The sequence below is a fragment of the Brassica rapa genome, chromosome A02 (genome assembly GCF_000309985.2).
Source record: "Brassica rapa cultivar Chiifu-401-42 chromosome A02, CAAS_Brap_v3.01, whole genome shotgun sequence".
NCBI classification, from domain to species: domain Eukaryota; kingdom Viridiplantae; phylum Streptophyta; class Magnoliopsida; order Brassicales; family Brassicaceae; genus Brassica; species Brassica rapa.
This window is the reverse complement of record NC_024796.2, coordinates 11,469,072-11,496,333: the sequence shown is the minus strand read 5'-3', so window position 1 is coordinate 11,496,333 and position 27,262 is coordinate 11,469,072. Positions and strand designations below refer to the sequence as shown.

Here is a 27,262-nt window from a genome sequence, read left to right as displayed (position 1 = left end):
ACAAAATAGACTATTAAAATATGATTGAATACATAATTTTTAATAAAGTAAAATTTACTTAAAAAAATAAAAAACATTTTATATACTAAAACATCAAAATTTTGTAAAACATCCTAATTTTAAGAACAGAAAGAGTAGTATTTATCTTCAATTTTAAAGCAAACCTATCCTCCACTGCATCTCTCCATCATCACTATCGTTATTTTTATTCTTTTTGTTACTACCAACGTGATGATGATCCATCAAAACTCCGATGTGATGACCACCAACACTCTTTGAATCCAACGTCACGTCTGGAGCCCTTTTGTCTCTTGTATTGTGATCCACACTTCAGACATATTAAGTTTCTTCTAATTAAAGTTGATGTAATAGCACCTGATCATGTGTCAAAGATGATCATGACATCTATGGTTCGAGCACCTTTCTCTTCTAGTGCTTGTTGGTAGGCCCTTTCACATTTCCCTCTCAAGTTGCAAGAACAACACACACTTACTAAAGCAGCTGTTTAAAGTTTCGTGAAGTAAGTTTCAAGTTGAAACCTCCGAAAATCAAAAGAGCTAAAGGCCATAACTGTGTGAATCCACCTTATGTGATATGATATGTATTTCGGTTATATGTTAGAAAATGAATCATCTAAATGAAGTATATAATAAATCTTCAAACGTCAGAACAAAATTAACTTCTACAACACAAATTAAGAAAGCTGCATACTGTCGAGAAGAGAGCTTTCGACTTTTGTAACAGAACAAAAACAAAAAGGGTTTCTTCTACAAGCAAGCTTCAAGTGTGGCCTCTAAGCTCAGTGTGCGGTTTTCAGTGTTTGTCTCACGTCTCCATCCTCTTGCTCGACCTTGAGAGAGAAATAGACAGACATATAATAAGATGATATATAAAAACACTTGAAAGAATTAGGTAGTGTGAATCTCACCTCAACAACTACTCTCTTCTTCTTCTTTGATTTTCCAACATCATCAGCCTTTCTTGAATCTCTGTTTCCTTTCTTATGAATCACAACTTGCTCCTCCACGTCATCGTCTTCCTCCTCATCACCTGAATCTGTAAGAAAGTAAGTTATCCACAATGAGAAAGACCTGATCTGACTAAAAACCCTCCCAAGAGATCAATGGTTTTCAAAAAGGATCTTACCAAGTTCATCATCATCGTCGAAGCCAGACCCATTAGAGGGAAAACCAGAGAAATCTTCCATGTCCTCCTCTTCTTCAAGTTCTTCATAGCCTTCAACATATTCAATCTCTGGTTCCTCCTAATCCAATTCAACAGAGAATATCTGTAAAACAAAGGTCTACAAAGCCAAGAAAGAAAAACACATTATCAGGTACCTCTTCTTGTTCCTCAACACCCTCAGCCACTTGCTTTTCTTCATCAAGAACCTTGTTCCACTCAAGCTCTGGGTAATTGTATATGTCACCATAAATACCTTTCTTCAAACGCTCCAGCAACTCGGTCTCAATGGCCTGTTCACAAGACACGCTTATGTGTTATGAACAAAAGAGAAGGAAACATCAAAACACCATAAAATAGATAGATAGATGGTGGTGACCTTATCCAACACCGCTGCTTTGATAGCCTTCTCCTCTCTTCTTGATTCTCTCTTCTTATCCCTCCTAGGTGTAGTCATTATCTTCTCCCTGTCAACACACAAATCAAAACCCATCAAACAACAACAAACCACTAGGAAGCTGCAACAAAGACAACCAAGGGGACCAACCTTGTTTTGAGAGCAAGTTTCCTCATCCGAATACGCATCTGAGTCATTTTTGTCAGTCTTTGTTTGATCTTGTGCTGTAACAACTTTGGCCAATACAACTGAAGATAAACAGAATTAACCCCATGCTCTTGTCGGATCAATCAATGGACAAGGTAAGCTCACTAACCAAGTGCTTGTCAATGGTTCCAAGAGCCTTCTCGTAGTTTCTTGGCAACTTCACCCTCTCCCACAAGTTCTTTGGCATATGGGCTCTCTCTATTGTCTTCATATACAAATAAAAAACACCTAAAACAGAGAGAATAATCAAAACAGAGTTAAAAGACAAAAATGTCAAACTTTGAGTTTCAGACAATTAAGTAGTAGTACTTTCGTGTTCTCTAATTGTGGCATAGCGGCTGTTAGCGAGAGGACAAGAGCTTCGGTTGCAGATTCCTGTTACGTTGTAAGGGTTTCTACAGAAGATTCCTGTTTCGATTCTACAGAGCAGGACAAAACTCAAATCAGTAAAAAAAGATGTCGGGAGAGGAAGAAGAGAGACGAAGCAAGGAGGAGCTTACTTGGCCATGTAACTGCAGTGCTTGTGCCTGATGACTTGCCATATAACCTCGTCATGCTGCATCTTGAATTCGAAATCCGGCGGCGCAGGGTGGTGGAGATGATCGGAACAGAGGGGTTTATGCGAAACTAGGTTTGCTTTTGTTGGCGAGTGTGTAGTAAAATCTCGTAGGTTTTGTAAATATTTAAAAGTTGGAGGGGTATACTCAACTTTAAAATTTTATGTAATAGTAATATTCAATTGAACCAACAAAACTAACGATGAACTAACTATATAGGGTTAAATTAAACCAATGTTTGTGTTTATTCTCACAATCACAATTTATTTTCACTTTTTTGGAGGTTTTAGCTTTTCAGAGAATCCAAAACGTTTTAAGAATACATGTTGATATGGCCTATGACTATGAATGAACAAGGACTAATTGAGTACCAAATACCAATAAGCCTGGCAAAAGAGGAAGGAGATGTACATTATAAACATGGCATGTCCAAATCTTTCTACTGAAATGTAGATCACTCAAAATGCTAGTACTGAGACAATAATCAACTAGAGAGCAATTATTCAAGAAAGAAACGGAATGCAAAGAGAATTGCTCACGTGGAATCAAGAAGAAGACGGGAGTCAATTTTTTGGTTGAAGGATTTAGCAGAAGAAGAAGAGTTGTGTTGGGTGAATAAAACAAGTCTGACTTGGGAAGACAGAGAGCTATAGGCGGATACGACACATATATGACCATTGGACGATTCAGAGGTAGACCACCAACAAAGTTTGCACGATACAATTACATAGGAAAAGCTTATTAAACCATTACACACTACATAGTCAAATCAGAAAAACAGTAAAAAAAAAATCTTTGGACATCTCTGTCTCAAACCAGTGAGTGACTTTATACCCATGCCCAATTACCATTACCCAAACCCCATTGATCAACCAAGGCACATCCAGAATCACCAAATCTCTGCGCACAGCATTGTCCTGGCCATGGTTTTGCTCAACTGTGTTCATTAATCCCGATGTCGCCTGCGGGGAGATCTGGACCTTGACCGCTTTGACCTGTATAGCAAACCATATTTGAGTTCCATTAAAAAGCATAAGGTAACAAAATGTTTTTTTTTTAATTAGAGGAAAAACAAAAGTTCCAGCTTTAACCACCTGTCAAGAGAGAGAGAAGTATCATATGAAATTGGAAATATGTACCTGGATTTTTCATGAGAAGAGTAGGAACTGTGCTTGTTCTCAGAATGCTTGCTATGTGGTGACCGCGAAGTAACATGTCTATACAATCAAAACATATATAATATTTTGTCTCGTGAGTTTCATGCTACCTTATTCCGCTTTGAACGATGCTTAGCCATCTCTCTTGGTCAAACTTTTGCTTTCAAAAGTTCTCTAACTTCACTAAGTCTAACAGACATATGGAAACACTAGTGACCTTGAAATGGTAACAGTATAGAAAAATTACCTTTTTCTGGACCTTCCGGGAGATGGTGACCGATTCCTTCTTCTAGAAGAAGACTTCCTGAAGAAGGCCAAAACGGTCGTTAGCATCAAAAAAAGAAAAAGAAGTGCAAAAGAACAAAAGTCAAAGCAGGAAACTCTATTGCCACCTTCTTGAATCATCAGAAGATTCATCACTCGATGGAGAAGAGCGTTTTCTTCTGGACCTAACAGGAGATGGTGATATATTCCTTTTTCTCGAACGGGACTTTCTGAAGATAGGCAAAAAAATAATCATTGTGAGTACTGGAAAACACTGTTAGAACAACTTAATGTAAGAACATCCCATGCCACCTTATTGAGTCATCAGAGGATCCATTACTAGTTGGAGAGCGTCTTCTTTTGTCTTTGCTTGAGCCTTGAGAATGTCTGTGTCTTGACCGTTCTTCCTTTTCCTTCTCCCTCTTTTTACCCCGGTCTTCCTTAGAATTTGTTCTGTGATGCCTCTCTGCATCCTTCGAGTCCTTTTTTACATCCAGATCAGTACATTTTTTATTTGATTCAAAGCCTTTACCTTCCTCTGCTGACTTCATATCCTTCTGCTTCACTCTATCTTTTGAGCCATTCCGAGAATCTCCCTTCTCTTTTCCACTTTTCATTTCATCTCCTCTACTTTTATCCCTACTCAAATCGTCACTCAAGTCTTTCCCGGAACTTTTATTGCTGTCCTGACGAAGGCTGCAATCTGATTCCAAGCCAGAGTTCTTCCTGTGAGGCTGTTCTAGTATTGCTTCTTTATCACTGACTGTTCTGTCAGGATCGTTTGTTCTGCATCCTGAAGCATCATCAGAGCTGGCACTTACATTAACAGTTTTGTTACCTTCACTGAATGAATTTCTCCTGGACCCCAACATCTGATCCAAGCCTGCCTTATTGTTATTGTGAGATACATCACCGGCTACAACTTCTGGATTTAATCTCGTGTCGACCATTGCTTTAGATTCAGGAGGATTATCCGCGCTTGGCTGCTGAGTAACATCGTTTGTCGACCCCATGCCATGACTTTCAACTCCATCACCGCCATCGACATCAGCACTAGAGGCAGCATCAGTATCCGCATCATCATCATCAGACGCATAGCTAGCAAGGCCTAGTACATCTGCTTTTTTATCTGTGCCTCCTACTGAGACCAAAACTTTTGCCGAAGCCTTGTGCGTTGGATCAGCTGCCGACAGAAAAGAAGATGATGACTTAGGTTCGTGCTGGACAAGTAATGATGAATAGCACAGAATAACAGCAAACAAACCTTTTTGTATTGCTCCATCTTCATTAATGACTTTGGTTGCAATTTCATCAAATAATTCATCTGTAACCTGTTTAAAAAAATATGTTAAACTGTTGCGAAAATGTGTTTGTAGACCAATTCTATCAGGCTATCTACCTTGAGAAGAACTTCAGTCAAGATACGCTTTATCTCAGAGTTAATTGCTGTGCTTCTAGCTGCATCCATCTCATCCTACAAGTAGCAAACCATGGGTGTAAATGATGGTGCTGAATAAAGTTGTAAGTACCAGGGGAGCTTGAATCGTCATAAAGAACCTCATCCTTCTCCTCCTCCTCCTCCTCTTCTTCGTCGGAAGATTTAGAAGCGCTGAACCTTTTGTTGTCACGCTGATCAAATTTCTCGGTAGGTTTATAAAGTATATCATCGTCCATAGCCTCTCTCTCCTCAAAACTCCCTGAAGAAGGCTTTCCATGAGATGGTTTGATCTTCGATAACTCTTCCTTGAGCCAGTTAGGTAAATTAACCTGTAAACCACCTAATTAGACAGAATCATGGAAGGTACTGAACTACACCAGAATATATTTATTCTTACGTTTTTAGAAGGAACAGACGATGCTGCATATGAGTCGTCCATGAAAGCAGTAACAGGGTGAAGAGGCGGCTTTGTCCCAAAAGCATAAGGGGGTCCAACAGGCTGGAGATTTGGTGGGGTATACCCTCCATATGGAGGCATGTTATGACCCGTAACAGGAGGCATAGCCATAGATGAATTATGCTGCCAAAAAAAAGCATACATCATACTTGTCAATACAAAAATGAAAGATAAAACCAAAAGCGTTAAGAGTACCTCTGGCATTGAAGGTACCGACGAAGGAATAGGAGGATAAACTACTCCGGTTGAGGCATGGGGCAGCCACGCATTATGATGACTAGCGTAATCAGAACTCTCTCTGGTAGCAAACTGTAAAGGCTGGTCGTGAAGGTTGGTAATTGGAGCGACTGTTTGATCCCCATATGAATATTGCATTTGCTGCTCTGCGTGAACAGGCCCCCCACCATTCGGCACTCCTATCTGCACATGATGCTGTGTTGCATTGCCAGATTCTTCTCTCCCTACAAACAAAATAACGAGTTTAAGTTCTGGAGGTGTGAACAGCTTAATCAGTCTTCCTATTCAGTGAGAAAAAGCGCAAGGAGAATGATAATCGGTAAATGTCTAATCTATGTGCGGGATTAATCATAGACTTAGCCACTTAGGTCAGAGAAAATTTGAAGACATCCGTAGAATTTCTAGTTACAAGGAAACCCTCATAGAGTGCTTTGACTAGAAGCTAGAATGATGTTCCAAGTAAAAGGTTACCTGCAACAGAAGAATAACTATAAGGTACCTCCTGCTGATGAATAGGCATGTTTTCTTGATGTGACAATCCAGCTGTTGCATAATTTGGATATCTCTCCGGCGGTGGAGCTGGAAACTGCTGATAGCTAGGGAGCTGTGGAGCTGGAGCCGTCTGTTGATGAACATCTTGATCAGGGTGTTGGTGGTAGACTTGTCCACTAGGTTGGTTCGTTGCAGAGCGTTGAACCTCTGCCCATTCTTTAGCTTTTAGTGCCCAATCCTCAGCGTTACTACTAGCTGTTGTGTCATCACGAGATTAGTCAGAAAGCTAAACCCTAATACTACTAACTCAATAACATTGAGTGCGATCAAGAAAGCAAACCTTGAGCGTTGTGACCTTGCTGAGACCATTCCTAATAAGCAAAATCAAAATCAAATCTAAGAATTGCGACACAAGATCAATATAACGACGAAGCAAACCTGCGGATATGGCTGACGAGGCGGCGGTCCAGCAGGCGAGGGCGCAAACTGACTGTTACCGTTGGCGGCTGCGTTAAACGGCTGCTGGTGAGAGTGAATCGGGTAAGGAGGATAAGCAGGAGGTGGTCCCCAGTGCTGCGGTGGTGGCGATGGAGAGTGAGGGCTATGGAATTGATTGGAGTAACCACCAGGCTGCGGAGGAGGAGGCAACGGTGGCCTCCCCGTATGTTGATAATATTGGTGGTAAGGATCCGCCGCTGGCGGTGGTACAGACGGCGGTCTCATGTACGGGCGCGGTGGCTGGTACGCGTCCATTCCGATTCGCGAGAGATTATTGACAATGTCTTTCGAGTCTTCACAACTTTAGACCTACGGATCTACAAAACAGCAGGTCGTCTTCAGTGTTTTACTTTAACTTCCGTGCCGTTAAAAAGCGTCTAAACGTCAGGTAGTTTCGATTAACTATAGAAAAACGGAATTAAAGAATGATCTCCGGTTAACACCATTTACACGGTTTTTAAAAATTGAAACCCCAACCGATCTATATTTCTAAAATCTGAAGGATCCGAACCCAAACCAAAGACCTGAATTCGATGCCTAACCAAAACAATCTGCAAACCGATGTGGGGTCCACCACCGAATTCGTCGGCCACGAAGTTACACCGGCGCGTGAGAAATTGTGCGTGGAGACCCGACCGTGTGATGCTGAACTATTATTCCCTTTTCCAACCAAATCCTTCCATCTAAACGACACCATTTCAATATTCTTATTGGGCTTAATCCTTATTAGGCCCATTTAATATACAAGCCCAGATCAAATATGAAAAACCTAGGTCATCACTATAAGTGTGTGCTGCTTGCTTCTTCAGAAAACCCTAGCCGCAGGGGGAAAATGACGACGAGATTCAAGAAGAACAGGAAGAAGCGTGGCCACGTCAGCGCCGGACATGGTCGTATCGGAAAGCACCGAAAGCATCCCGGAGGTCGTGGTAACGCCGGAGGAATGCACCACCACCGGATCCTCTTCGACAAGTACCATCCCGGTTACTTCGGTAAAGTCGGTATGCGATACTTCCACAAGCTTCGCAACAAGTTCTTCTGCCCGATCGTCAACCTCGACAGGCTTTGGTCGCTCGTCCCCGAGGACGTGAAGGCGAAAGCGACCAAGGACAAGGTTCCTTTGATCGATGTGACGCAGCACGGGTTCTTCAAGGTGTTGGGGAAAGGTCATTTGCCTGAGAACAAGCCTTTTGTGGTGAAGGCGAAGCTTATCTCGAAGACTGCTGAGAAGAAGATTAAGGAAGCTGGTGGTGCTGTTGTTCTTACAGCTTAGGTTTTGTTATAACTTGTCTTGTTTTGGATCTTGAGTTTTGGAACTTATGTTGGATTTTATAAATGGTTGTTTTGACATTTGGGTTGAGGATTGTGATTCAGCTATTAATCGTTCATGCTCTGGAATAATTAGTGAATTATCGCTAGGTTGAGGTTAAAAGAGTCGATTACTTTGACACCACGGTACTCGAAGATAATAAGAAGCTTAGCGAGTAGCTTGTAATGCACGCCAGTTATTGGCTTTAAGACTAGTAGCTGTTACAAGACACAAGTCAAACATTTTCTCACTAATGTTTTGTTGCCTCGTGATGCATTTCTTCAGAAATTTATCGACTTAACCATTCACACACTCTCAAAATCAATTATTTAACGGAAAAATGTTGGTTTTCTGTAAACACATGTAAATTATTTCTTATTTTTGGGTTGAAACCCATTATTTTTTCTGAAAATTAAAAACAACAAATATATAATATTAATTTCGTTGTAGACATCAACGAACAAACTATGTATTAGTGAGAATCTTGTGCGACTTATTTATGTGTTTTTGAGAAGAAAGTGTTCAAATCTTGAATGGTCTTTTGTCGGATTCCGCTGCGATCAGGAAGCGGAGGCTTACCTTTCGACGGAGCCTGAGGAGTCTTAGGCTGTGGTGGATTTCTAGATTGCACTTCTTTTGGTGTGGTGAATCCATCTTCTTCTTTCTCCGGCTTGTTATTGATCGGAGCGGGCGCCGGAATGTTCACTTTAAACGACTTTCTCGGAGGAGCCATGGCCTAAACAAAGAAAAACGAACTGCTTTATGTTAATTACTTAAAAACGTAAAAGTAAAAAAGCTTTTCTTCTTCAGAGACAGGTGAGAACCTGATTTTCTTGAGTTTTCTTGAGTAGTAAGTAAACTCAAAGTTTCTTTAAAACTATATCTGATTGAAGAAGCTTTGGAGGAATATATATAACACCAAAAGAGCTTTGACTAGCGGCTCAATTTCTAGTTACACCAAAAGGTCTTAAGAACATACTCTCAGCTAAGCTTTTGAGTGACTAGTGGCTATCTGTTTAAGTGTGAATAGACAAAAATAATAATGTTTTTGAGTCCTTAATTTCTCTAACATTCTTCAGTACACAAAGTTATGATGACGTAGTTATCAAAATTTTTGAAACTATCCATAATCTCGCAACCTCAGCTAGTAACAAATTGTTTTGATTAATTAATGTGGATAAAACCTTTTTTTTTTTTGAACTTTAGATAAAAAATTTGGTCGCTAGAAAAGAATTACAATATGTGACTGTCTAATAAAGTTGACACTATATGACTTGCATGATACTTCTACGATTTCACCGGATAAGAGAGTTTCCTACAAAAATAAATAACATTATAGTATGAAATTATTGATGATTGTGATGCATAGGATTATATTTAGCTCGAAGCTGACTATTCAATTTACACTTCCATTACCAAACATGATGTACTTCTATTTAGACTTTATGTAATTTTTGTGTGGCCGTGTGGGTCAACTTTCTCTAGTTCTAATATTTTTAACATTAAAGGTTTAAGGAAAAGTTGTAGCATGTGGCAGATTGAGTAGTTATAAAATCCAAAGTCGAAGCATGTGGCAGATTGAATTGTTATAAAATCCAAAGTCGAAGCATGTAGCAGATTGAACCATGTGACCAAATACTTACTGATTTTGGATATAAAATCCAAAGTTGAAGCATGTGGCAGATTGAATAGTTATGTTGATTCTTTTCGTTGTGAACAATCAAATTTCTGATAAAAATAAGATAAATAGTTATGCAACATATAAGACGAAGAAAAGAATGACTCAACTATGAATTTTCCATTCACTTATACTTATTACAAGTTCAAATCGTTGAAATATAAAATTACAATGTCCTCGTCCAGACACCAAGAAGATTATAGATCCAAAATCCATTAAATCTTACAAAAAGTGTATGAATTTTAGTTGATTCATATCTTTAGTTCGATGGCAGACGAAATAATTCTCCTAAAAAATATAAAAACTTTTAAATCGTAACTAAAACACTAAAATAAAATGCATATACAAACCATTAATGAACGCACTAAAAGGCTAAATATGTATCAGTGAGAATCTTGTGTTATTATGTTTGTGTTCTTGAGAAGAAAGTGTTCAAATCTTCAATGTTGACGGAGGTAAGTCTCCCTGCTGGGGTGGATATTTTCCGACGTTTTTGGATGGCCTTTTGTTGGATGCCGCCGCGTGGAGGAGCCGGAGGACACTTAACCTGCGATGGAATACTAAATTGCACTCCCTTTGGTGGTGAATCCATCTTCATCTTCTCCTTCTCTCTCTTTTTTATCCGGCTTCTCATTGATCGGAGATTTCACCAGATTAGTCACTTTAAGCGGCTTCCCCGGAGAATCCATGGCCTAAACAAAGAAACGAACTGTTATGTTAATTACTTAAAACGGAAAAGTAAACTTTCTTCTTCAGAGAAAAAGAGAACTGATTTTCTTGAGTTTTCTCTGAAATAAGTACAAAAATGTATTTAACATGATTACCAAAAAAAAAAGTAAAAAAATGTTTCGTGTAAGGAACAAGAGGAGAAGATTTGGGAGTTACAGTTTCTTTAACGGTATCATTACGTGAATCACTATCACGTCCATGTTCATTACATTTTTAATATGAAAAAATAAGAAAAATATTGAGAAGCTTCTCCACTTAAGATCTGGATAATTACTCAATTTATAGTTTCACCAAAAATAAGAACATACTTCTTCCGTTTCATATATCAAATATACTTCCGGCTAAGCTTTTTTTACGTAAATTAATGTCATTTTATGGGTTCAGTGAAAAAGTTTATATAAACTCGAGATTATTTGTTTGTGCTATCCAATAAGTATAAAGGGATTTTAAAGAGCATGAGAAGAGTTATTGCAGACTAGGACCAGTAGTTATAGCTTTTTAAGAGTGAATAGACGAGAATAATGTTCTCCGAGTCCTTTCTTCACATTCTTGAGTTAACCATATTTGTCACCGTACTAAGACATGAAGTCATCATTGAACTTTTTTGAAACCAGTCATAATCCATGGCATTATCCTCAGATGAAAGACCCCTAAAAACAAGAAACCAAATGAACTCAAAGAGGTTGCAAGAACATGATAATGTTTGTTTGATCAGAAAGGGGATATGGGATATTGGTCATCTCGAAGTAACCACCTCGTTGCCCACACAGGTGTGAAAAGATATGAGCTGAACTTCATCGACTTGAATAGGATTAATATGAAAGAATCCCCTTAGATAAATTGTGAATCACATTTATCCTCAAGATTCTGTACATAGCATTCAACATCTATCCACAGAAAGCCCCACAAGCATTAATGCTGTGTGTCCACTCTGTAAAACAACACTCTGATTGCAACAAACAACGATAGATGTCCACAAAAACGAAACAAAAAAGATTCAAGGAAAGGTGTTTCTCTATTCCGTGTAAGATGATTTGTCAAAGACTCCAGATTGTTGGGAGGAGCTATTTCATTTTGCGTGAGACTAAACATGATGTACCTTTCTATTTAGACTTCATGTAATTTTTGTGTTAGCCGTGTGGATCAACTTTCTCGAGTTCGAATATTTTTAACATTAAAGGTTTAAGGAAAAGTTGAAGCATGTGGCAGATTGAATAGTTATAAAATCCAAAGTCGAAGCATGTGGCAGATTGAATAGTTATAAAATCCAAAGTCGAAGCATGTGGCAGATTGATCCATGTGACCAAATACTTAATTACTGGTTTTGGATATAAATCCAAAGTTGACTTAGTGGCAAAGTTGGCTCTTGCTAATGCTGTTGTAACCTCCTCCCATTATGGAGTGTAAGACTTTCTTTTAATATAATCTATGTTTGCTCAAAAGAAAAAAAAATCCAAAGTTGAAGCAAGTGGCAGATTGAATAGTTATGTTGATTCTTTTCGTTGCAAACAATCAAATTTCTGATAAAAATGTGATAAATAGTTATGCAACATATAAGACGAAGGAAAGAATGAGTCAATATTCCGTTCACTGATACTTTTCAAGATTACAAGTTTTCAAAAAAAATATATATATGTTCTCGTCCAGGCACCAAGAAGATTATGGATCCCAAATCCATTAAGTCTTACAAAAATGTATGAATTTCAGTTACTTCATATCTTTAATTCAATGGTAGACGAAATATTCTACTAAAAATGTACAAAAAGTTATAGATTGTAACTAAACACTAAAATAAAATCCATGCAACCATTAATGAACGCATTAAAACGCTAAATATGTATTAGTGAGAATCTTATGCGACTTATGTATGTGTTCTAGAGAAAGTGTTCAAATCTTGAACGTTGACGGAGGTAAGCCTCCGTGGGCTGGACCTTTTCCGACGTTTTTCAATGGCCTTTTGCTGGATTCCGCCGCGTGGAGGAGCCGGAGGACAATCAACATGCGGTGGAATCCTAAATTGCACTCCCTTTGGAGTGGTGAATCCATCTTCCTCTTCTCCTTCTCTCTCGTGTGGGTCAACTTAATTTCCTTGGTTCGAATATTTTACTCAAACATTAAAAGGTTGAAAGAAAAGTTTAATCGGATTCAAATGTTGTTTTTATCTTTTTTGACCATGTGGCAGATTGAATAGTATAATGCTGAGTCTTCGTTTTCGTTGTAAACAATTAAATTTCTGATAAAACGTGATAAATAGTTATGCAATATATAAATCCGAAGAAAGGAATGATTCAACTTTGAATATACGAAAAGAAAGCGTATGAATTTCAGTTGCTTAATCATATATCTGTAATTCGATGGTAGACGAAACAGCTTAGTAAAAATATACTAAGATAAATAATAGTAACAATAATAAATAAACATAAAATCCATGCAAGGCAGTACTAACGAACACACTTATGTATTAGCGAGGATCATATGCGACTTATATATGTGTTCTTGAGAAGGAAGTGTTCAAATCTTGACTGTTGACGGAGGTATGCTTCCTTGGGGTGGATTTTTTACGACTTTGTTGGATGGTCTTTTTTTTGGACTTCGCCAAGTCCATCCATCTTCTTTCTCCAGAGCTTGCACCGGAAACTTCTCTGGAAACAACTTTCCCTGAGAATCCATGGCCTAAACAACGAAAAGTAACTGGTATGTTAATTACTTCCTTTTTTTTTGCAAAAGGTATGATAATTACTTAAAACGTAAAATTAAAACTTTATTTTCTTCAGAGACAGATGAGAACCTGATTTTCTTGATTTTGCTTAACAAGTAACTGCAAACTAAATGGTTCCCCCTCTGGAGTGGGGAATCCATCTTCTTTCTCTGGGGTCTTATTGATGGGAGCTTGCACCGGATTCTTCACTGTAAGCAACTTTCCCGGAGAATCCATGGCCTAAACAACGAAAATGAACTGGTATGTTAATTACTTTTTTGTTTTTTTTGCAAAAGGTATGGTAAAAGTAAAACTTTCTTTTGCTTCACAGACAGATGAGCACCTGATCTTCTTCTTTCTCCTGCTTGTTATTGATCGGACTCTTCCCTTTAAGCGACTTTGCCGGAGAATCCATCGCCTAAACAAAGAAAGCGAACTGGTATATGTTAATTACTTGAGTTAAAACGTAAAACGAAAAACTTTCTTCTTCAGAGACAGATGAGAACCTGATTTTCTTGAGAAATAAGTAAAAAAAGCAAAGTTTCTTTAAAACTGTATATGACTGAAGAAGCTTTGAAGGAATATATATACACCAAAAGAGCGTCGAAGGAATATATATACACCAAAAGAGCTTTGACTAGTGGCTATACTTTTCAGCTAAGCTTTGACTAGTGGCTGTAACTACTCAATTTCTAGATTCACCAGAAGGTCTTGAGAATATACTTCTTCACTTCGTCAGTTTCATATATATCAAATATATTTTCAGCTAAGCTTTGACTAGTGGCTATAGCCTTTTGACTTGTGGCTTATAGCTTATTTTAAGAGTGTGAATAGACAAATAATAATAACATTCTTTATTTATTTTCTTTAACATTCTTTATTTATTTTCTTTAACATTCTTGGGTAACCAAAGTCATCACCGTGTTACTGTAACATGAAGTAAATATGAAACCAAATGAGCTTAAAAAAGGTTACAAGAACGGGTTACTAGTCATCGACTTGAATAGTGAATCACTCTAAAACGAGCTCAAAGAGGTTACTAATCATCGAGTTGAATAGGATTAATATGGAAAAAAATCACTAAGATGAATAGTGAATTACTCATAAACACATCAGAAATTTATAACCATCTCTTCTCTCTTATTACATTTTGTACATAGCATTCACCATCTATCCACAGAAAGTCCCCCACAAGCATTTATCTTATGTGTCCACTCTGTAAAAACAACACTTGGTTTTCAACAACAACAACAACAGAGACTTAGAGAGTTTTGTCCACAAAAACGAAACAAAAAAAGATTCAAGATTCCGCGTATGCATTTGTTAAGACGCCAGTTTGTTGGAGGAGCTATTTCATCTTGCGTGAGATCTCAATGTAATTCAAAAGCTTCTAGAGCCTTCCCACTGTCAATAGCTTCCTTTGCTCTCTCCATTGCTACAGTAACATCTTCTGCTCCTTCGCACCCCAATAAATGATCTACAATCCCAGCATTTAGGACGATTCCATCACAAGCCGCTCTTTTTTCACCACGCAGCGCTGCCAAATCCAGCTCTATGTTCTTCCACACCTTCTCATTCAATAAAGGTATATCAAGTTCTTTCTCTTTCTCTTTTGTGGGTAACCATTGTCCCCAACAGTGTGAAAGATAAGAGGTCTTATCGAAGGATCAGTTCAGTTTCTGTTGGCTGAAACCCATAATTTCTTGCATTCACCTCCAGGTTGAAACTCGGATTACCTAAAACTTGACGCTATACTTACATGGTACTGCGATTACACCGAAAAATATATAAAATTTACGAATCTTCATGAGAGAAAGAAAAACAATCACAGAGTTAGTATCCTAGAAAATAAATAACATTATAGTAGAAATTATTGATGACTGCAATGCATAGGATTCTATTCAGCTCGAAACCGACTATTCAATTTAGTTGGACATTACCAACCATGATGTAGACTTCTATTTAGACTTCAAGTAGTTGTAGTTATGCCGTGTGGGTCAACTTTCCTAGTTTGAATATTTTTACTCAGAAAATTCGAGGTTTAAAGAAAAGTTGAATCGGAGTTACATTTTAAAAAAAATCTATTTGACCAAATAATTGTTGATTTTGGATGTAAATCCAAAGTTGAAGCATGTGGCAGACTGAATAGTCTTAAGTTGAACATGTTCCTGTAAGCAATCAAATTTCTAATAAAATGTGACAAATAGTTATGCAACATACAATCAGATTTTCCATTCACTTAATACGCCTCAAAATTACAAGTTCAAGTCGTTAGAATATAAAATTAACATGTTCTTGTCCAGGCACCGATAAGATTACGGATCTAAGGACTCATAACGTAGAAGGAGTTCACAGAAACTGTATGAATTTCAGTTGCTTCATCATCTTTTATTTTACTAAAAATATACAAAAAAAAATCAAGATAAAATCGTAACTAATTAAAAAATTGGATAAACTCCATGCAAGGCATTAACGAACGTATTAAAAAGCTAAATATGTATTAGTGAGGATCTTATGCGACTTATGTATGTGTTCTTGCGAAGAAAGAGTTCAAATCTTGAACGTTGACGGAGGTAAGCCTCCGTGGGGTCGTCGTTTGTTGGATTCCGCCGCGCACAGGAGCCGGAGGACACTGAAGCAGCGGTGGAATTTTAAATTGTGTCCCCTTTGGAGTGGTGAATCCATCCTCTTCTTCTCCTTCTTTCTCTAGCTTCTTATTGATCGGAGTCTTCACTTTAAGTGTCTTTCCCGAAGAATCCATTGGCGAAGAAAACTGAATAAACAAAAACAACAAGGAAAATAAACCCTTTGACCTAAACTGGTTTGTTAATTACTTTAAACGAAAAAATAAATTCACTCTTCAAGGGAAAATGATAACTGAGTTTCTTGAGTTTTCTAAGCAAAAGGAGGAACAATAAGAAGATTAGCTCACACCAAAAAAAAAAAATATATAAGAAGATTAGGTTTCAGGGCTTTTTAAGTTTATCTACTTGAAGCTTTGAAGAGAAAATACCAACAAGAAAAAAGAGAGGCAAAGAGTCGTGGAGAATGTGATATCATTTTTAGTTTAATATTATATATAAAGGTGGAATATTTTCCATCTAGAAACTTTATTTTATCAACGATTAAATAACTCTTCGTTAATCCTCATAATGTGAATGAAAATAAACATGAATCACTATCACGTCCATGTTCATAACATTTTTAATATGGTAAAAATAAGAAAAAAAATATATTGAGAAGCTTCTCGACTTAATATCTAGATAATTACTCAATTTCGTGTTTCACCATAAAGAAGAATATACTTCTTCCGTTTCATATATCAAATATATATACTTTCGGCTAAGCTTTTTTTAATTGAAATTAATGTCGTCATTTTATGGATTCAATGAAAAAGTTTATATAAACTTGAGATTATTTTGTGTGGGTTATCCAATAAATACAAAGTATTTTAAAGAGAATAAGACGGGGTTTTTACAGAGTAAGGAACAACAGTAGTTATAGTATTTTAAGAGTGAATATACAATAATAATGTTATGCGAGTCCTTTTTCACATTCTTGAGTTAACCAAAGTTGTCACCGTGAAGTCATCATTGAACTTTTTGAAACTAGTCATAATCCCTGGCATTGTCCTCAGATGAAAGACCCCGAAAAAAAAGAAACCAAATGAACTCAAAGAGGTTGCAAGAACATGATAATGTTTGTCTGATCGATCATAGCGGGATCGAATACAAACTCTGGGAAGGGATATAAGGTCATCTCGAAGAAACCACCTCGTTGCCCACATTGGCGTGGAAAGATATGATCTGAACTTCTTCCATCAATAGCTAAACAGCAAAGGATCAAAATCCCACACCCACAAAGCAATTTCATAGACCAATGAAACACAAAAAAAAAGGATTATTTTCTTGGAACTGATACAGGGAAGCTCATCTTGCTATATGTTGTGCTGGCACACCTATATGAGCTGAATTCTTGTGAATCACTAAACAAAAACACACACACATGAGAAATAAACATTTCTCCTCCAGATTCTGTACATAGCATTCACCAACTATCCACAGAAAAGCCCCCACAAGCATTTTTATCTTATGTGTCCACTCTGTAAGAAAAACAACACTCAGTTTGCAACACTCCAGACTTAGAGAGTTTAATTTGTCCACAAAAAAAAAGATTCAAGGAAAAGGTGTATGCAATTCTCTATTCCGTGTATGTCAAGACTCCAGACTGTTGTTGGAACTATTTCATCTTGCGTGAGAACTCAATGTAATTCAAAAGCTTCTTTAGAGCCTTCCCACTGTCAATAGCTTCCTTTGCTCTCTCCATAGCCACAGCCACATCCTCTGCACCTTCAGATCCCAATAAATGATCTACAATCCCAGCATTTAGCACGATTCTATCATAAGCAGCTCCTTTCTCACCACGAAGTGCTGCCAAACCCAGCTCTATGTTCTTGGACACCTATCAAGTTTATTCCTTTCTTTGAGTAACCATTGTCCCCAACCAAATGTGAAATAAATATGTTTTAAGAGGTCTAACCGAACGATCAGTTCTTGGAGTCTCTGTTGGCTCAAACCCATAGTTTCTTGCATCCACCTCAAGGTTGAAACTCTGACGTGACACCCCTACAGTTACAGAAGTTAATTAAGTCATAAGTTGCATTGACCAACAATCTAAACAAGTGACAGCTCTGGATTAGTTTACATAGCAATCTAGAATGGCCAATTCGCTCAAAAACTTATATCTAAGACACCATGACAACTATGGAGCCCCATTGGTTCATACAACATATCAAGCAATAGATTCTGCAATGAGACTAGGAATGTTGTTTTAATTAGTTGTTCTTACCGTCAGCTTCTAGAGCGGTTTCTGAACTCAAAGAACGGAAACCAGAACAGTAGTTAACTGGAAACCCTTTTGATGCAGTTGCAGCTCGCACACGTGTTGTCATTGAGAGTGCCCCTTCTTCTCCCTGCATTTACCAAACGAGAACTCTTATTTATTCACTGTCAAAAGGTTCAAAATTTAAAAGGGAAACTAGTAACAGATGCTAGGTTCTAATACTATGACAAAACAAAAAAGAGCCGACCTTAACGACCAAACCAGAATGGACACCTCTTCTTCTCATAAGCATTAGGAGAGGCTCTTCGTAGCCTTCATGGTAAAACCCCGCCACTATTGATTCCTTCCCTGTCGCCTGCAGTTAAAAGACAGTCCATGAAATGTATGTATAGAGTATACAAGCAGCTTCTCTCAAGTCCTATGGAGCATGTAACCTCTGAAAGATCCCCTTACCCTCACAAACTGCTGAACTTTCTCCGTTGTTGCCAGAGGAGGACGCTTCTTTATATGCTCCCTCATTCCCACTAGCGAATATCTGCAAACATCAAAGAAAAAGATAGTACACATTAGCATAGCCCCCATATCTAAAGCTTAACCAAAGGAATGGATCAAGCAAAATATATCATACAAAGATGGTCGAGCTTCCCGTAGACTCAGATATGCAAATCCAGCCTTCTCATCCTATAATTTAAAAAACAAACCAACAGGGTCATATAGAGATAGGCTGGCTATAGAGCCCTGTGGGACATTAGTTAAAACTATTGTAGGCACCTCGATGAGTTCTTTTGCCTGGTGAACAGACAAGCTTGTATTTGCTCCCATAAACTTCAGCATTTGCTCCTCAGTCACACCCCCCTGGACCAAAAACACTAAAGAGTTAACCAAAATAACAATCTAAAAGCATCATCATAATATCATATACTGAAAGAGATTCATATTCGTTATAATTACTTTTGGAGGCATCCATTCAACGCCATGGAGCAGTGATGATTCACCATAGCAAGCTCTAACAGTAGCCACAAACAGCGTGCTCCGAAAGAACCGAGTGTTTCCATCATAAGGCTCCCCATAATGAGTTAACGACTTGACATCAGCAACAGGAGCACCCCCTGAAAATTTAGTTAAAACATGCGTTAAAACTCATGTCATAACTTTCATTTGAATAGTCTGGTTTCTTACCAAGCTCGTCATCAAACGCAAGGCAGTAAGCTTTAAGCTCACGATCCGTCTCTCTATTCATACGCTGACCAATCAAAAACGCAGAAAGCAACGACTCACTCACTCCAGAGGCTAACCCCCCATCTTCACTTCCAAGCGGCAGAACGTCTCTTAAAACACCCTTGACCTCTTCATACCCAAGATGACCTCCAGCCAAAACCTCTCTCAACGCACCAACCAACCTCATCTCCTTAGCTTCATTGCCGACAAAACTTGGCCCAACAGAGTTGCCAGTTCCCAAAAGGGATCCTTCAGGGTCTGCAATGAAGAGCACATCAGGAGGTAGCGCCCGAACAAGAAGTGGCCAGAACACATCCATTGCTCGCTTTTCGCCTTCGCTCCATTGAGTCTCCTCAGGAAATGCGTTTGCACGGATTGTCATCCCAGCAAAGAATGCACCAAGCTGGGCCTTTGACACAGGTTCTTCTCCTTTTAGTTCCCCTCTAGCTGCATCATAGTGAGAACTAGTAAAGAGTCTTTTTTTTTCGTCTAAAAATTCTTTTATTCAATATTGTTTATCAAAAACAATAACATAAAAATTGATATGATACATCGCATCAAAAAAAACAAAACAAGCTCTTGAGAAACAATCAAACCCATTAGAAAATATTATCTGACAAATACGACTATAAAAAAAATCAACCGAAATTTGGTTCCATGTTGCCAAATACATTTGATATCCACTGAAGAACTATACAGAGTCCAATCACTAAACAGATTGTTGATTCTGGAAATGACAAATCTCAGTGTACTAGTAAAGAACCACATGTATGTATGTATTTTAGGATTATGAAAAAAAACATTTATTAGGATAAAGAATATAGAGTTTTGAGGTTAGTATAATTACGGATCTATTCATTCACATAATCAATAAACACATATTTCCTCAATTAGTCTTGTTTTTTGTTTTTGCTCTCTTCTAAAGTTAATTTGCGTTTGTTCATAACACAAACCAAGAAGCTTAACCAAAACAGACTAAGGTCTTTCCATAAGAACATGAAACCAAACAAGCTGAAGACATAAAGTTTGAAACTTTATTATAAAGGCCTAAGCTTTCTTGATAACGATTTAGTCAAACATGAATCCACTGATGCTTTACCTGATCTGAGTATAGTATCAAACACCTTGAAAGCCTGTTCTTCACTGAGAGGTCTTGTCTGAGTAGGTCCGGTGCAAACCCTAGCTTGAGCGTCAAGAACGGTAGGGTTAGCTTTGGGAATCTCCGATCTACGGTAAGTGGAAGAGAGAGCTGGATTCTTGATATCAGACTCCTTGAGCCCAAACTGTTCCATCATTGCAGAGTCCAACACTGCTTTTATCTTCAAACCACCACCGTGAGGGCGGAGCAGCTTCCGCCGCCACGAACGGCCGTTGAAATTGGTTAAAGGGAACCGGAGGCATGAGGGAGGCAGGGCGTCGGAGTAGGTAGACCTCTTGATCTGAAGCGAGGAGATGGAGAAGGAAGGTTCGGGGTTGAGGAGAGCTTTCATCGGATTGGATTGTCTCGGTGTGGGAGTTTCTCAGATGACGATGACGGTATGAACCAAACCGTTAAAACTTAACAGTACTTTCTCCACTTTTTTCATTAGTTCTTTAGTACTTTATCTACTTTTTATTACATAACTTTTAATCAGACCAAAGTTGGTAATAATAAGATAAATAATTATTTTATTAGGCACATTTTGTTTTTTTCTTGCCTTTTAAAGATATGATAAGTCACATTCAAGTTCGCATCTTTGTGACTTTACAGGGAATGTCTCAATGTTAATGCACTTGGTAGGTAGAGTCGTAGAGAGTTTGAGTTTGGTAGGTACAACATAGAGCAAGCAGAGAATCAAGCTGAATACCCCCAAGACAGCAGCAATCGATTCTCGAATTTGATTAAAAACAGAACATCCAGGGTAGTGTTTGTTGCTTCTGGGGTTTTTCTCTTTATTCATACTAATTTCTGTGAACAAATTTGGCCGGCTGTATTTCCATTGTTCATCCATGCTCCAAAAACTGCATGTAATATCACTCTTTATTCATTTTCACTTTAGAATACTTTTCATTTTAATTGATGTTTTGAAATTAATGCAATAGATTAAGAAGATGCAAAATTTTATATAAATTATTTTGGTTACATAAAAATATCATTAATAAAACTAGTTCAATCAATAAAAAAAATCTAATATTATGTAACTGATCACAAATCTCAAGCAATATTAAACTTTTATCTTTTTTTTTATCAAAAACTTTTATCTAAGATAACTAAAACATCGCTTATTTATTTTGCAACAAAAATAATTTTTTCTTTCAATGAAATTTTAAATTTATTGATCAAAAAAGATATGCATTTACAAAATAATAAGCTAGCTAATGCATATGTAAGCTAAAGTTCAAAAGGAAACTAGTGTAAAATGTTGTAATGGAGGCGAAAATCCTAACGCGCCACTTCAAACCACCGTCGCATAAGCTCTTCGAACTTGTGATCATCTCTATACTTGAGTGAAGAGATGCGGTTGCACATAGTTTTATCTATGTATCGCGTTAACTGAGCAGCAGCTGTTGACCAAGGTTTCTGGTGCCTTCGCCCCATTGCGTTCCCTCCAAATGATGTATGTAGTCATCTGGAATATAATTTATTTAACTATCAAATAAATTGAGCTCTGCCTGCGAGATGATGGAACACGAGGCTTATCTACTCCGGTTCTATTTTATAGGCGAGTCTATGGGCTGCGATTTTGCGGACAAACTCTAGACGAAAAACTCTGATGATTTTCTTTGAACCCACGTTAAGGCGGGCTTATTGGGCCTGTAGTTTTGTCATTAGTAATTGAACAAAAGTTAAATGTCGACCAAACCTCCGCCAGATCGGCTAGTTCATTTGGTTTGTTTGCTCAGCTCCACCTCATGGGTTCGATCAAGGCACGGAGAAGAGAAAGAGTGATGATACTATGTCTTAATTAAGGTATTCTCAAATACCTTTTTTTAATATTCTTATATAGTTTTCTTTTTCGTCAGGTCATCTAGTATTTAACAAAATCCAAAAGATGAGAAACAAAACATGATACAATATTTGTTCTGTGATAACTGACAAGTAAATTTCTTATAGATCATTAAAATTTCGTATACTTTGATTTTCCATGCCTTATACTTTCAGTTTTTTTTATTGTCTCCTCTTTTCCCTCTGTGGCAATAATCAATCTCTTAACCTTATAAAACTTTCAGTAGTATGCAATTCAAATATTTAGATAAACTGAAAGCATTTATATATTTCACATATAAAAAAGCCCACATATAATTAGACAGACACCGAGAGAGAACCTTTATTGTTTCTACATATATGTAGATGTCTAGGGTAAGCTAGACATACTAAAGAGTACTTAATTATAAAGGCTTTTTACAAACCTTTAACCATTAAACTTTTATATGCGCTTATTATTTTAAAGGTCAATGCTTTTAATGAGCTTCATGTTGGCGAGTCTCTCGAGAAACACATTGAAAACATCTTCACGACTCAGCATACTGACTCGGACATGCTTCTTGTCAGAACCACAACGTTCTCCTGCCCTGCTCATAACCTTCTGTCTCCTCAAATCGTTAACCAGATCCGTCTCTTCCTTCGTCCCCAGCCACGCGAACGCTTGTGTTAGCACATGAAAAACACCAACGGTTACGTCTTATTCAATTCACAAAAATCCAAAAGTTATAATAACATAAAACATGTGTCGACTAGTATTAGTTACCAGGGTAAGATTCGAGTGTCTTGCCAAAAAAGTTGCAATAGCCTTCGGGGTACTTAGGAAGAGTGAAATCACTTTCCTTCACCACTTCACGAAGCCTCTCCCACCTGTTCTTCATCATCTCACGACCATACTCGAAGAAATTCTCCGTTTCGCTCGTACAAGTCTCCTTGAGAACTTTGAGAATCTTGGCGCTTCGTACCTGTGACTCCTTAGACACACCAATAGAGTTCACTATGATATACTCAACCATCTTCTTTGCCACCTCCTTGTCCTTCACCAGTGCCCACCTTCACCATCCAAACAAACCAAACCCATTAATTAGTTTCAATGATTAATTAGGTTTAAATTCAGCAAACATGCGTTTTAGTCCAATGCATGTTATTGTGAAAGAAGGAAACTAATGCATAACCCAATATCTGACCCGATGCGGGACCCAGCGTGGCCTGTGATCTTGGAGAAAGTGAAGAGCATGATGTCATGGTCTTGACAGTGAGTGATGGGAGTGTAGTGGGGCCAGTAATAAGCAAAGTCATGGATCACTTTAGCTTCTTCGTCGTCTGGACGGTTCACCACAGTCTCTCTGATAGTGCCGTCTGGGTTATTGGGTGACGTCACCAGCTCGATGAACGGACCCTTCTTGTCGAAACGCCACGCGTCTCCTTCCCACTTGTACATACCCGACCGAACATATGTTGTCTCCTCCACATACGTCTGTTTAAAAAATAAAGTTGTAAACATTTTTTATATTCCAAAGAATGAAATTATTTAAGAGAAGAAGAACGGTTTTTGGTAAAAGCGAAAGAAAAAAGTGGGGACATGAGCATGTTACTGATGTCTTTGCACATGAATCCATAAACATGCAGTATGTAAGAAGGAAAAATATTTTTGTAAATTGTTAAATAAAAAAGAATGGTGGATGTGAGGTGTTGTGTTCGATAAACATGTCTGTCACTGTGATTAAAAAAAACGACTTTGTGATTAAAAAGAATGGTAGATCTCCAATCTTTGTGATATTGTAAATCTTTGATATTGTAAACAAGACCCCCTAAATCTTCACATCAAATCAACTTTTTTTATTAAAAACGACTTTTTGATTAAAAAAAATTATAAACGACTTAGGATTTTATATAAAATTAGAATAAAAAACAAGAATAAGACGTAGCTAATGAATCTTCTTCAAATTTTTATTATATTATGCGTCTATAGTTTTTTTTTCTAAAATGTCATTTATGCAATACTATATGACATCCTAAGAGCATCTCCAAGGGGACTCTATTTTTTCCTCTATAATTTACACTAAAATAGAGTAACTCTATTATAGAGTTGAATTTGCTCCAATGGTTCACTCTATAATAAAGTTACTCTATAATAGAGTGAAATATAGAGTAATCTTATTTTTTTACTCCAAATATAGAGTGGAAAAATAAGAATACTCTATATTTCACTCTATTATAGAGTAACTCTATTATAGAGTGAACCATTGGAGCAAATCCAACTCTATAATAGAGTTACTCTATTTTAGAGTGAAATATAGAGAAAATTATAGAGTACCATTGGAGATGGTCTAAACAAGTAAAAATAAATAAAACAATGGTTTCTTTGTCGGGTTTACATTTGGCTAGGCAGTTTTAAATAGATAAACCCAAATCAACACCAGAAAAAACAGTCAAAATCAGTTAATATATTTTGTATTTACGTTTAGATTTAGTTTATTTATCTAGAGGTTTTAAGAAACTACTTCTATCTAATATCCAGCAGGTACAAATGTTTATTTTTCTTAATAAACTTAATTTTATTAAACAAAGCACCCAATATAGATCTGGACTTGATCCAAAACCCTACTCGAATTAAAAATAATCCATCACAGATTCAGAGTAGTGGTTTTGTAGCTAAAAAATCGGTTTATTAGTTGTTAATCGGTTTTATTAGTTTTAAAATATATGTCAACGCAAAAAGGAATGATTTAAAATAAATTAAAAAGGGAAAAAGATACGAGGAGAACGAAGATGAGAGTTTAGTTTAGTGGTGGGGGCTTACGGAGTAATAAGGAGCCGCGGCGACGACACTGACAGGTTCGGTCCCACCAGCAAGCAAAGATAATGCGTGGACGGCTGCTTGACAAAGCTGCGTCGAACCGGTCCCGACCACGATGTAACGATCCTCGGTTGCTGCGTTTCCGACGGCACCGTGCAACTCTTTGATCGCTTCGGCTAGTTCCGGTTCAAGGAACCAACACAGGTTGTTCACGTCGCTGAAATAACTCATTAGATCACAACCACGTATCGTCACCGTACATCTGTCACCAATCTTCCTCCAGTATTCTTCGTACGCCGTTGGATCTCCACTGCAACAATTTTTATTTTTTTTAAAACATGAGAAACTGATTTTCTTTTTTGGAGCCGAGGGTTATGCAATGCGGTTAGGGAAATTTGTGATATTAATTAAAAAGAAAGACGTACTGATCAAGGTTGATGATGGAGTCAGACATGGCGATGCTCTTCGTGTTCTCCACTTTCACCATCGTCTTCTTCTTCTTGGTTTTGCTCTTATGTTTTGTTAGTGTGTAATGATTAGGGAATAGTGTAGGGCTGAGTGTATTTATAGGAGGAAAGCGATTTCTTATTTTATTGTTAACCTTTTTTTTTCTTTAAAAAAAGAAAAGAAAGGGTGATGTATTCTGGTTTTAAATGGGAAATATCTTTATTAAAAATTATTTACTTTCTAGAGTCAATAATATGACACTTATTGGAAAATCAATTTAATTAATATTTATACTATTAAAATAGAAGTCATCACTCTTTTCATGTGTGATTTTTTTATTTGGACCATCCTTAAAAAATTTATTAAATTTTACATAACTTAATTATAGTATCTTTTAATATCTTTATTTTTATTTGAAATACTAATAAATATCTTAAAGAAATGCCTAACAAAATCCACAAATATCTTTAGAATCTTTTTAAAATATATTTTTGAATTATTTATTTCAAAATTTATAATTATCACAAAGTATAATTACAAACTAAATTTTAGATTAGTTTTGATTGTAAACAAAATTTAATAATGATAAAAACATACATTTAATAATATTTTAATGATAATAATAAGCGCAATTCTCTCGAATAGCCTTTTGTTAATTTTTGTCACAAAAATAGCCATTGAAAAAGACAACGACCAAAATAACCCAGTTAATTATGCATATCGGCTATGTTAAATATAAATTTGATAATATAAATAGTTATCATAAGCAAACACAAAAAGTAAAATAAAATTATGTATATCTCTATGATATTATTTGAGAAATCAATTACCTACGTGTTACGTTCACATTATTTTTTTATGATGGTTAATTACGTTAACAACCTTAATGAATTAATATTTTATGTAATTGCCATTATCAAAATTTCTATTTTAGTTTCTTATTAATAATAATTTTTTAAATAACAAAAATAAAAATAGCTATATATCTTTCCAAGGTTATTTGGGATGTTTTGTATGAACCATTATTACGTTTTTCTTTTCAAAAGTCAATAATATATGTATACTGGATTAATAAGATTAAGTTTAACAAATGATTATTTTTTTTAAAAAATATGTCCTTTAAAAAAAGAAAATGCAAAAAATATCATAGAAAATAATTTGACTTTAAAAAAAAATTGAAATCCTATCCCAAAATTTCATTCTTTAACTCTAAACCCTAAATCTAGAATAGTTTACCATAGGGTAAAACTGTATTTTTACCCTGTAACAAAACTTATTTTAGTCATTTTTTTCATTGAGTGCTATTTTTGTGAAATAAACTAAAAATTATTATCTTATGAGTGCTATGTTAAATATAAATTTGATAATATAAATAGTTATCATAAGCAAACACAAAAAGTAAAATAAAATTATGTATATCTCTATGATATTATTTGAGAAATCAATTACCTACGTGTTACGTTCACATTATTTTTTTATGATGGTTAATTACGTTAACAACCTTAATGAATTAATATTTTATGTAATTGCCATTATCAAAATTTCTATTTTAGTTTCTTATTAATAATAATTTTTTAAATAACAAAAATAAAAATAGCTATATATCTTTCCAAGGTTATTTGGGATGTTTTGTATGAACCATTATTACGTTTTTCTTTTCAAAAGTCAATAATATATGTATACTGGATTAATA

At 36.6% G+C, this 27,262-nt stretch overlaps 6 protein-coding genes across 11 annotated transcripts; 1 reads left to right on the top strand and 5 right to left on the bottom strand.

The window, feature by feature from the left end:
• Positions 1 to 629: 629 nt before the first annotated feature.
• On the bottom strand, positions 630 to 2,748 carry LOC103852672 (protein MAK16 homolog). Its single transcript, XM_009129567.3, has 9 exons — positions 2,287 to 2,748; positions 2,096 to 2,205; positions 1,896 to 2,014; positions 1,730 to 1,827; positions 1,562 to 1,649; positions 1,341 to 1,475; positions 1,147 to 1,264; positions 929 to 1,056; positions 630 to 850 (listed from the first exon to the last, which is right to left on the bottom strand). Exons 1-9 carry the CDS (start codon positions 2,346 to 2,348, stop codon positions 800 to 802), a joined length of 909 nt encoding a protein of 302 aa, XP_009127815.1. The 5' UTR covers positions 2,349 to 2,748; the 3' UTR covers positions 630 to 799.
• Positions 2,749 to 3,036: 288 nt separating this feature from the next.
• Positions 3,037 to 7,205, bottom strand: LOC103852670 (arginine/serine-rich protein PNISR). Of its 5 annotated transcripts, XM_018656770.2 has the most exons (13): positions 6,827 to 7,195; positions 6,729 to 6,759; positions 6,368 to 6,643; positions 5,855 to 6,120; positions 5,600 to 5,782; positions 5,322 to 5,531; positions 5,164 to 5,238; positions 5,029 to 5,095; positions 4,077 to 4,947; positions 3,893 to 3,994; positions 3,748 to 3,804; positions 3,483 to 3,560; positions 3,039 to 3,338 (listed from the first exon to the last, which is right to left on the bottom strand). In XM_018656770.2, exons 1-13 carry the CDS (start codon positions 7,139 to 7,141, stop codon positions 3,290 to 3,292), a joined length of 2,580 nt encoding a protein of 859 aa, XP_018512286.1. In that variant the 5' UTR covers positions 7,142 to 7,195; the 3' UTR covers positions 3,039 to 3,289. The 5 variants fall into 5 exon arrangements, with proteins under 5 accessions (XP_018512285.1, XP_018512283.1, XP_033139132.1 ...); XM_018656769.2 differs by having other exon boundaries at positions 3,037 to 3,560; positions 6,827 to 7,197; XM_018656768.2 differs by having other exon boundaries at positions 4,077 to 5,095; positions 6,827 to 7,203.
• A 478-nt stretch (positions 7,206 to 7,683) lies between these two features.
• LOC103852669 (60S ribosomal protein L27a-3) lies at positions 7,684 to 8,284 on the top strand. The gene has a single exon (XM_009129565.2). The coding sequence runs from the start codon at positions 7,719 to 7,721 to the stop codon at positions 8,157 to 8,159; it is 441 nt and encodes a 146-aa protein (XP_009127813.2). The 5' UTR covers positions 7,684 to 7,718; the 3' UTR covers positions 8,160 to 8,284.
• Positions 8,285 to 12,872: 4,588 nt separating this feature from the next.
• On the bottom strand, positions 12,873 to 14,012 carry LOC103852667. Of its 2 annotated transcripts, none has more exons than XM_009129564.3 (4): positions 13,807 to 14,012; positions 13,644 to 13,736; positions 13,391 to 13,540; positions 12,873 to 13,275 (listed from the first exon to the last, which is right to left on the bottom strand). In XM_009129564.3, the coding sequence occupies exons 2-4, from the start codon at positions 13,713 to 13,715 to the stop codon at positions 13,114 to 13,116; spliced, it is 384 nt and encodes a 127-aa protein (XP_009127812.1). In that variant the 5' UTR covers positions 13,716 to 13,736; positions 13,807 to 14,012; the 3' UTR covers positions 12,873 to 13,113. The 2 variants fall into 2 exon arrangements, with proteins under 2 accessions (XP_009127812.1, XP_009127811.1); XM_009129563.3 differs by having other exon boundaries at positions 13,644 to 13,718; positions 13,807 to 14,010.
• A 3,141-nt stretch (positions 14,013 to 17,153) lies between these two features.
• On the bottom strand, positions 17,154 to 20,880 carry LOC103852665 (anthranilate phosphoribosyltransferase). Its single transcript, XM_009129562.3, has 10 exons — positions 20,460 to 20,880; positions 19,322 to 19,807; positions 19,094 to 19,251; positions 18,914 to 18,997; positions 18,771 to 18,823; positions 18,596 to 18,677; positions 18,390 to 18,497; positions 18,149 to 18,272; positions 17,840 to 17,925; positions 17,154 to 17,761 (listed from the first exon to the last, which is right to left on the bottom strand). The coding sequence occupies exons 1-10, from the start codon at positions 20,848 to 20,850 to the stop codon at positions 17,540 to 17,542; spliced, it is 1,794 nt and encodes a 597-aa protein (XP_009127810.1). The 5' UTR covers positions 20,851 to 20,880; the 3' UTR covers positions 17,154 to 17,539.
• A 1,706-nt stretch (positions 20,881 to 22,586) lies between these two features.
• On the bottom strand, positions 22,587 to 25,747 carry LOC103852664 (L-tryptophan--pyruvate aminotransferase 1). The gene is made up of 5 exons (XM_009129561.2): positions 25,548 to 25,747; positions 25,126 to 25,432; positions 23,510 to 23,799; positions 23,089 to 23,375; positions 22,587 to 22,985 (listed from the first exon to the last, which is right to left on the bottom strand). The coding sequence occupies exons 1-5, from the start codon at positions 25,607 to 25,609 to the stop codon at positions 22,786 to 22,788; spliced, it is 1,146 nt and encodes a 381-aa protein (XP_009127809.1). The 5' UTR covers positions 25,610 to 25,747; the 3' UTR covers positions 22,587 to 22,785.
• Positions 25,748 to 27,262: the final 1,515 nt, after the last annotated feature.

Bases quoted from the DNA above. Each gene is read 5' to 3' on its own strand.
- LOC103852665 (XM_009129562.3), bottom strand. From the start codon at position 20,850: ATGAAAGCTCTCCTCAACCCCGAACCTTCCTTCTCCATCTCCTCGCTT. The intron at 19,808-20,459 runs GTAAAGCATCAG...ACTATGATGCAG, and splicing joins TGATACTATACTCAGATCAG to CTAGAGGGGAACTAAAAGGA. The intron at 18,273-18,389 runs GTCGGCTCTTTT...TGGTAAATGCAG, and splicing joins ATTCTGGTTTGGTCGTTAAG to GGAGAAGAAGGGGCACTCTC.
- LOC103852667 (XM_009129564.3), bottom strand. From the start codon at position 13,715: ATGGATTCTCCGGCAAAGTCGCTTAAAGGGAAGAGTCCGATCAATAAC. The intron at 13,541-13,643 runs GTGCTCATCTGT...TTCGTTGTTTAG, and splicing joins AGGAGAAAGAAGAAGATCAG to GCCATGGATTCTCCGGGAAA. The intron at 13,276-13,390 runs GTTCTCATCTGT...TTCGTTGTTTAG, and splicing joins AGCAAAATCAAGAAAATCAG to GCCATGGATTCTCAGGGAAA.
- LOC103852670 (XM_018656767.2), bottom strand. From the start codon at position 7,141: ATGGACGCGTACCAGCCACCGCGCCCGTACATGAGACCGCCGTCTGTA. The intron at 6,121-6,367 runs GTAACCTTTTAC...TTTTGTTTGTAG, and splicing joins TAGTTATTCTTCTGTTGCAG to GGAGAGAAGAATCTGGCAAT. The intron at 3,805-3,892 runs GTGGCAATAGAG...GGCCTTCTTCAG, and splicing joins TCTTCTGATGATTCAAGAAG to GAAGTCTTCTTCTAGAAGAA.
- LOC103852672 (XM_009129567.3), bottom strand. From the start codon at position 2,348: ATGCAGCATGACGAGGTTATATGGCAAGTCATCAGGCACAAGCACTGC. The intron at 1,650-1,729 runs GTTGGTCCCCTT...GTGTGTTGACAG, and splicing joins AAACTTGCTCTCAAAACAAG to GGAGAAGATAATGACTACAC. The intron at 1,476-1,561 runs GTCACCACCATC...TCTTGTGAACAG, and splicing joins AAGCAGCGGTGTTGGATAAG to GCCATTGAGACCGAGTTGCT.
- LOC103852664 (XM_009129561.2), bottom strand. From the start codon at position 25,609: ATGGTGAAAGTGGAGAACACGAAGAGCATCGCCATGTCTGACTCCATC. The intron at 25,433-25,547 runs GTACGTCTTTCT...AAATTGTTGCAG, and splicing joins TCCATCATCAACCTTGATCA to TGGAGATCCAACGGCGTACG. The intron at 23,376-23,509 runs GTCAGATATTGG...TGGATGGTGAAG, and splicing joins CACGCTGGGTCCCGCATCGG to GTGGGCACTGGTGAAGGACA.
- LOC103852669 (XM_009129565.2), top strand. From the start codon at position 7,719: ATGACGACGAGATTCAAGAAGAACAGGAAGAAGCGTGGCCACGTCAGC.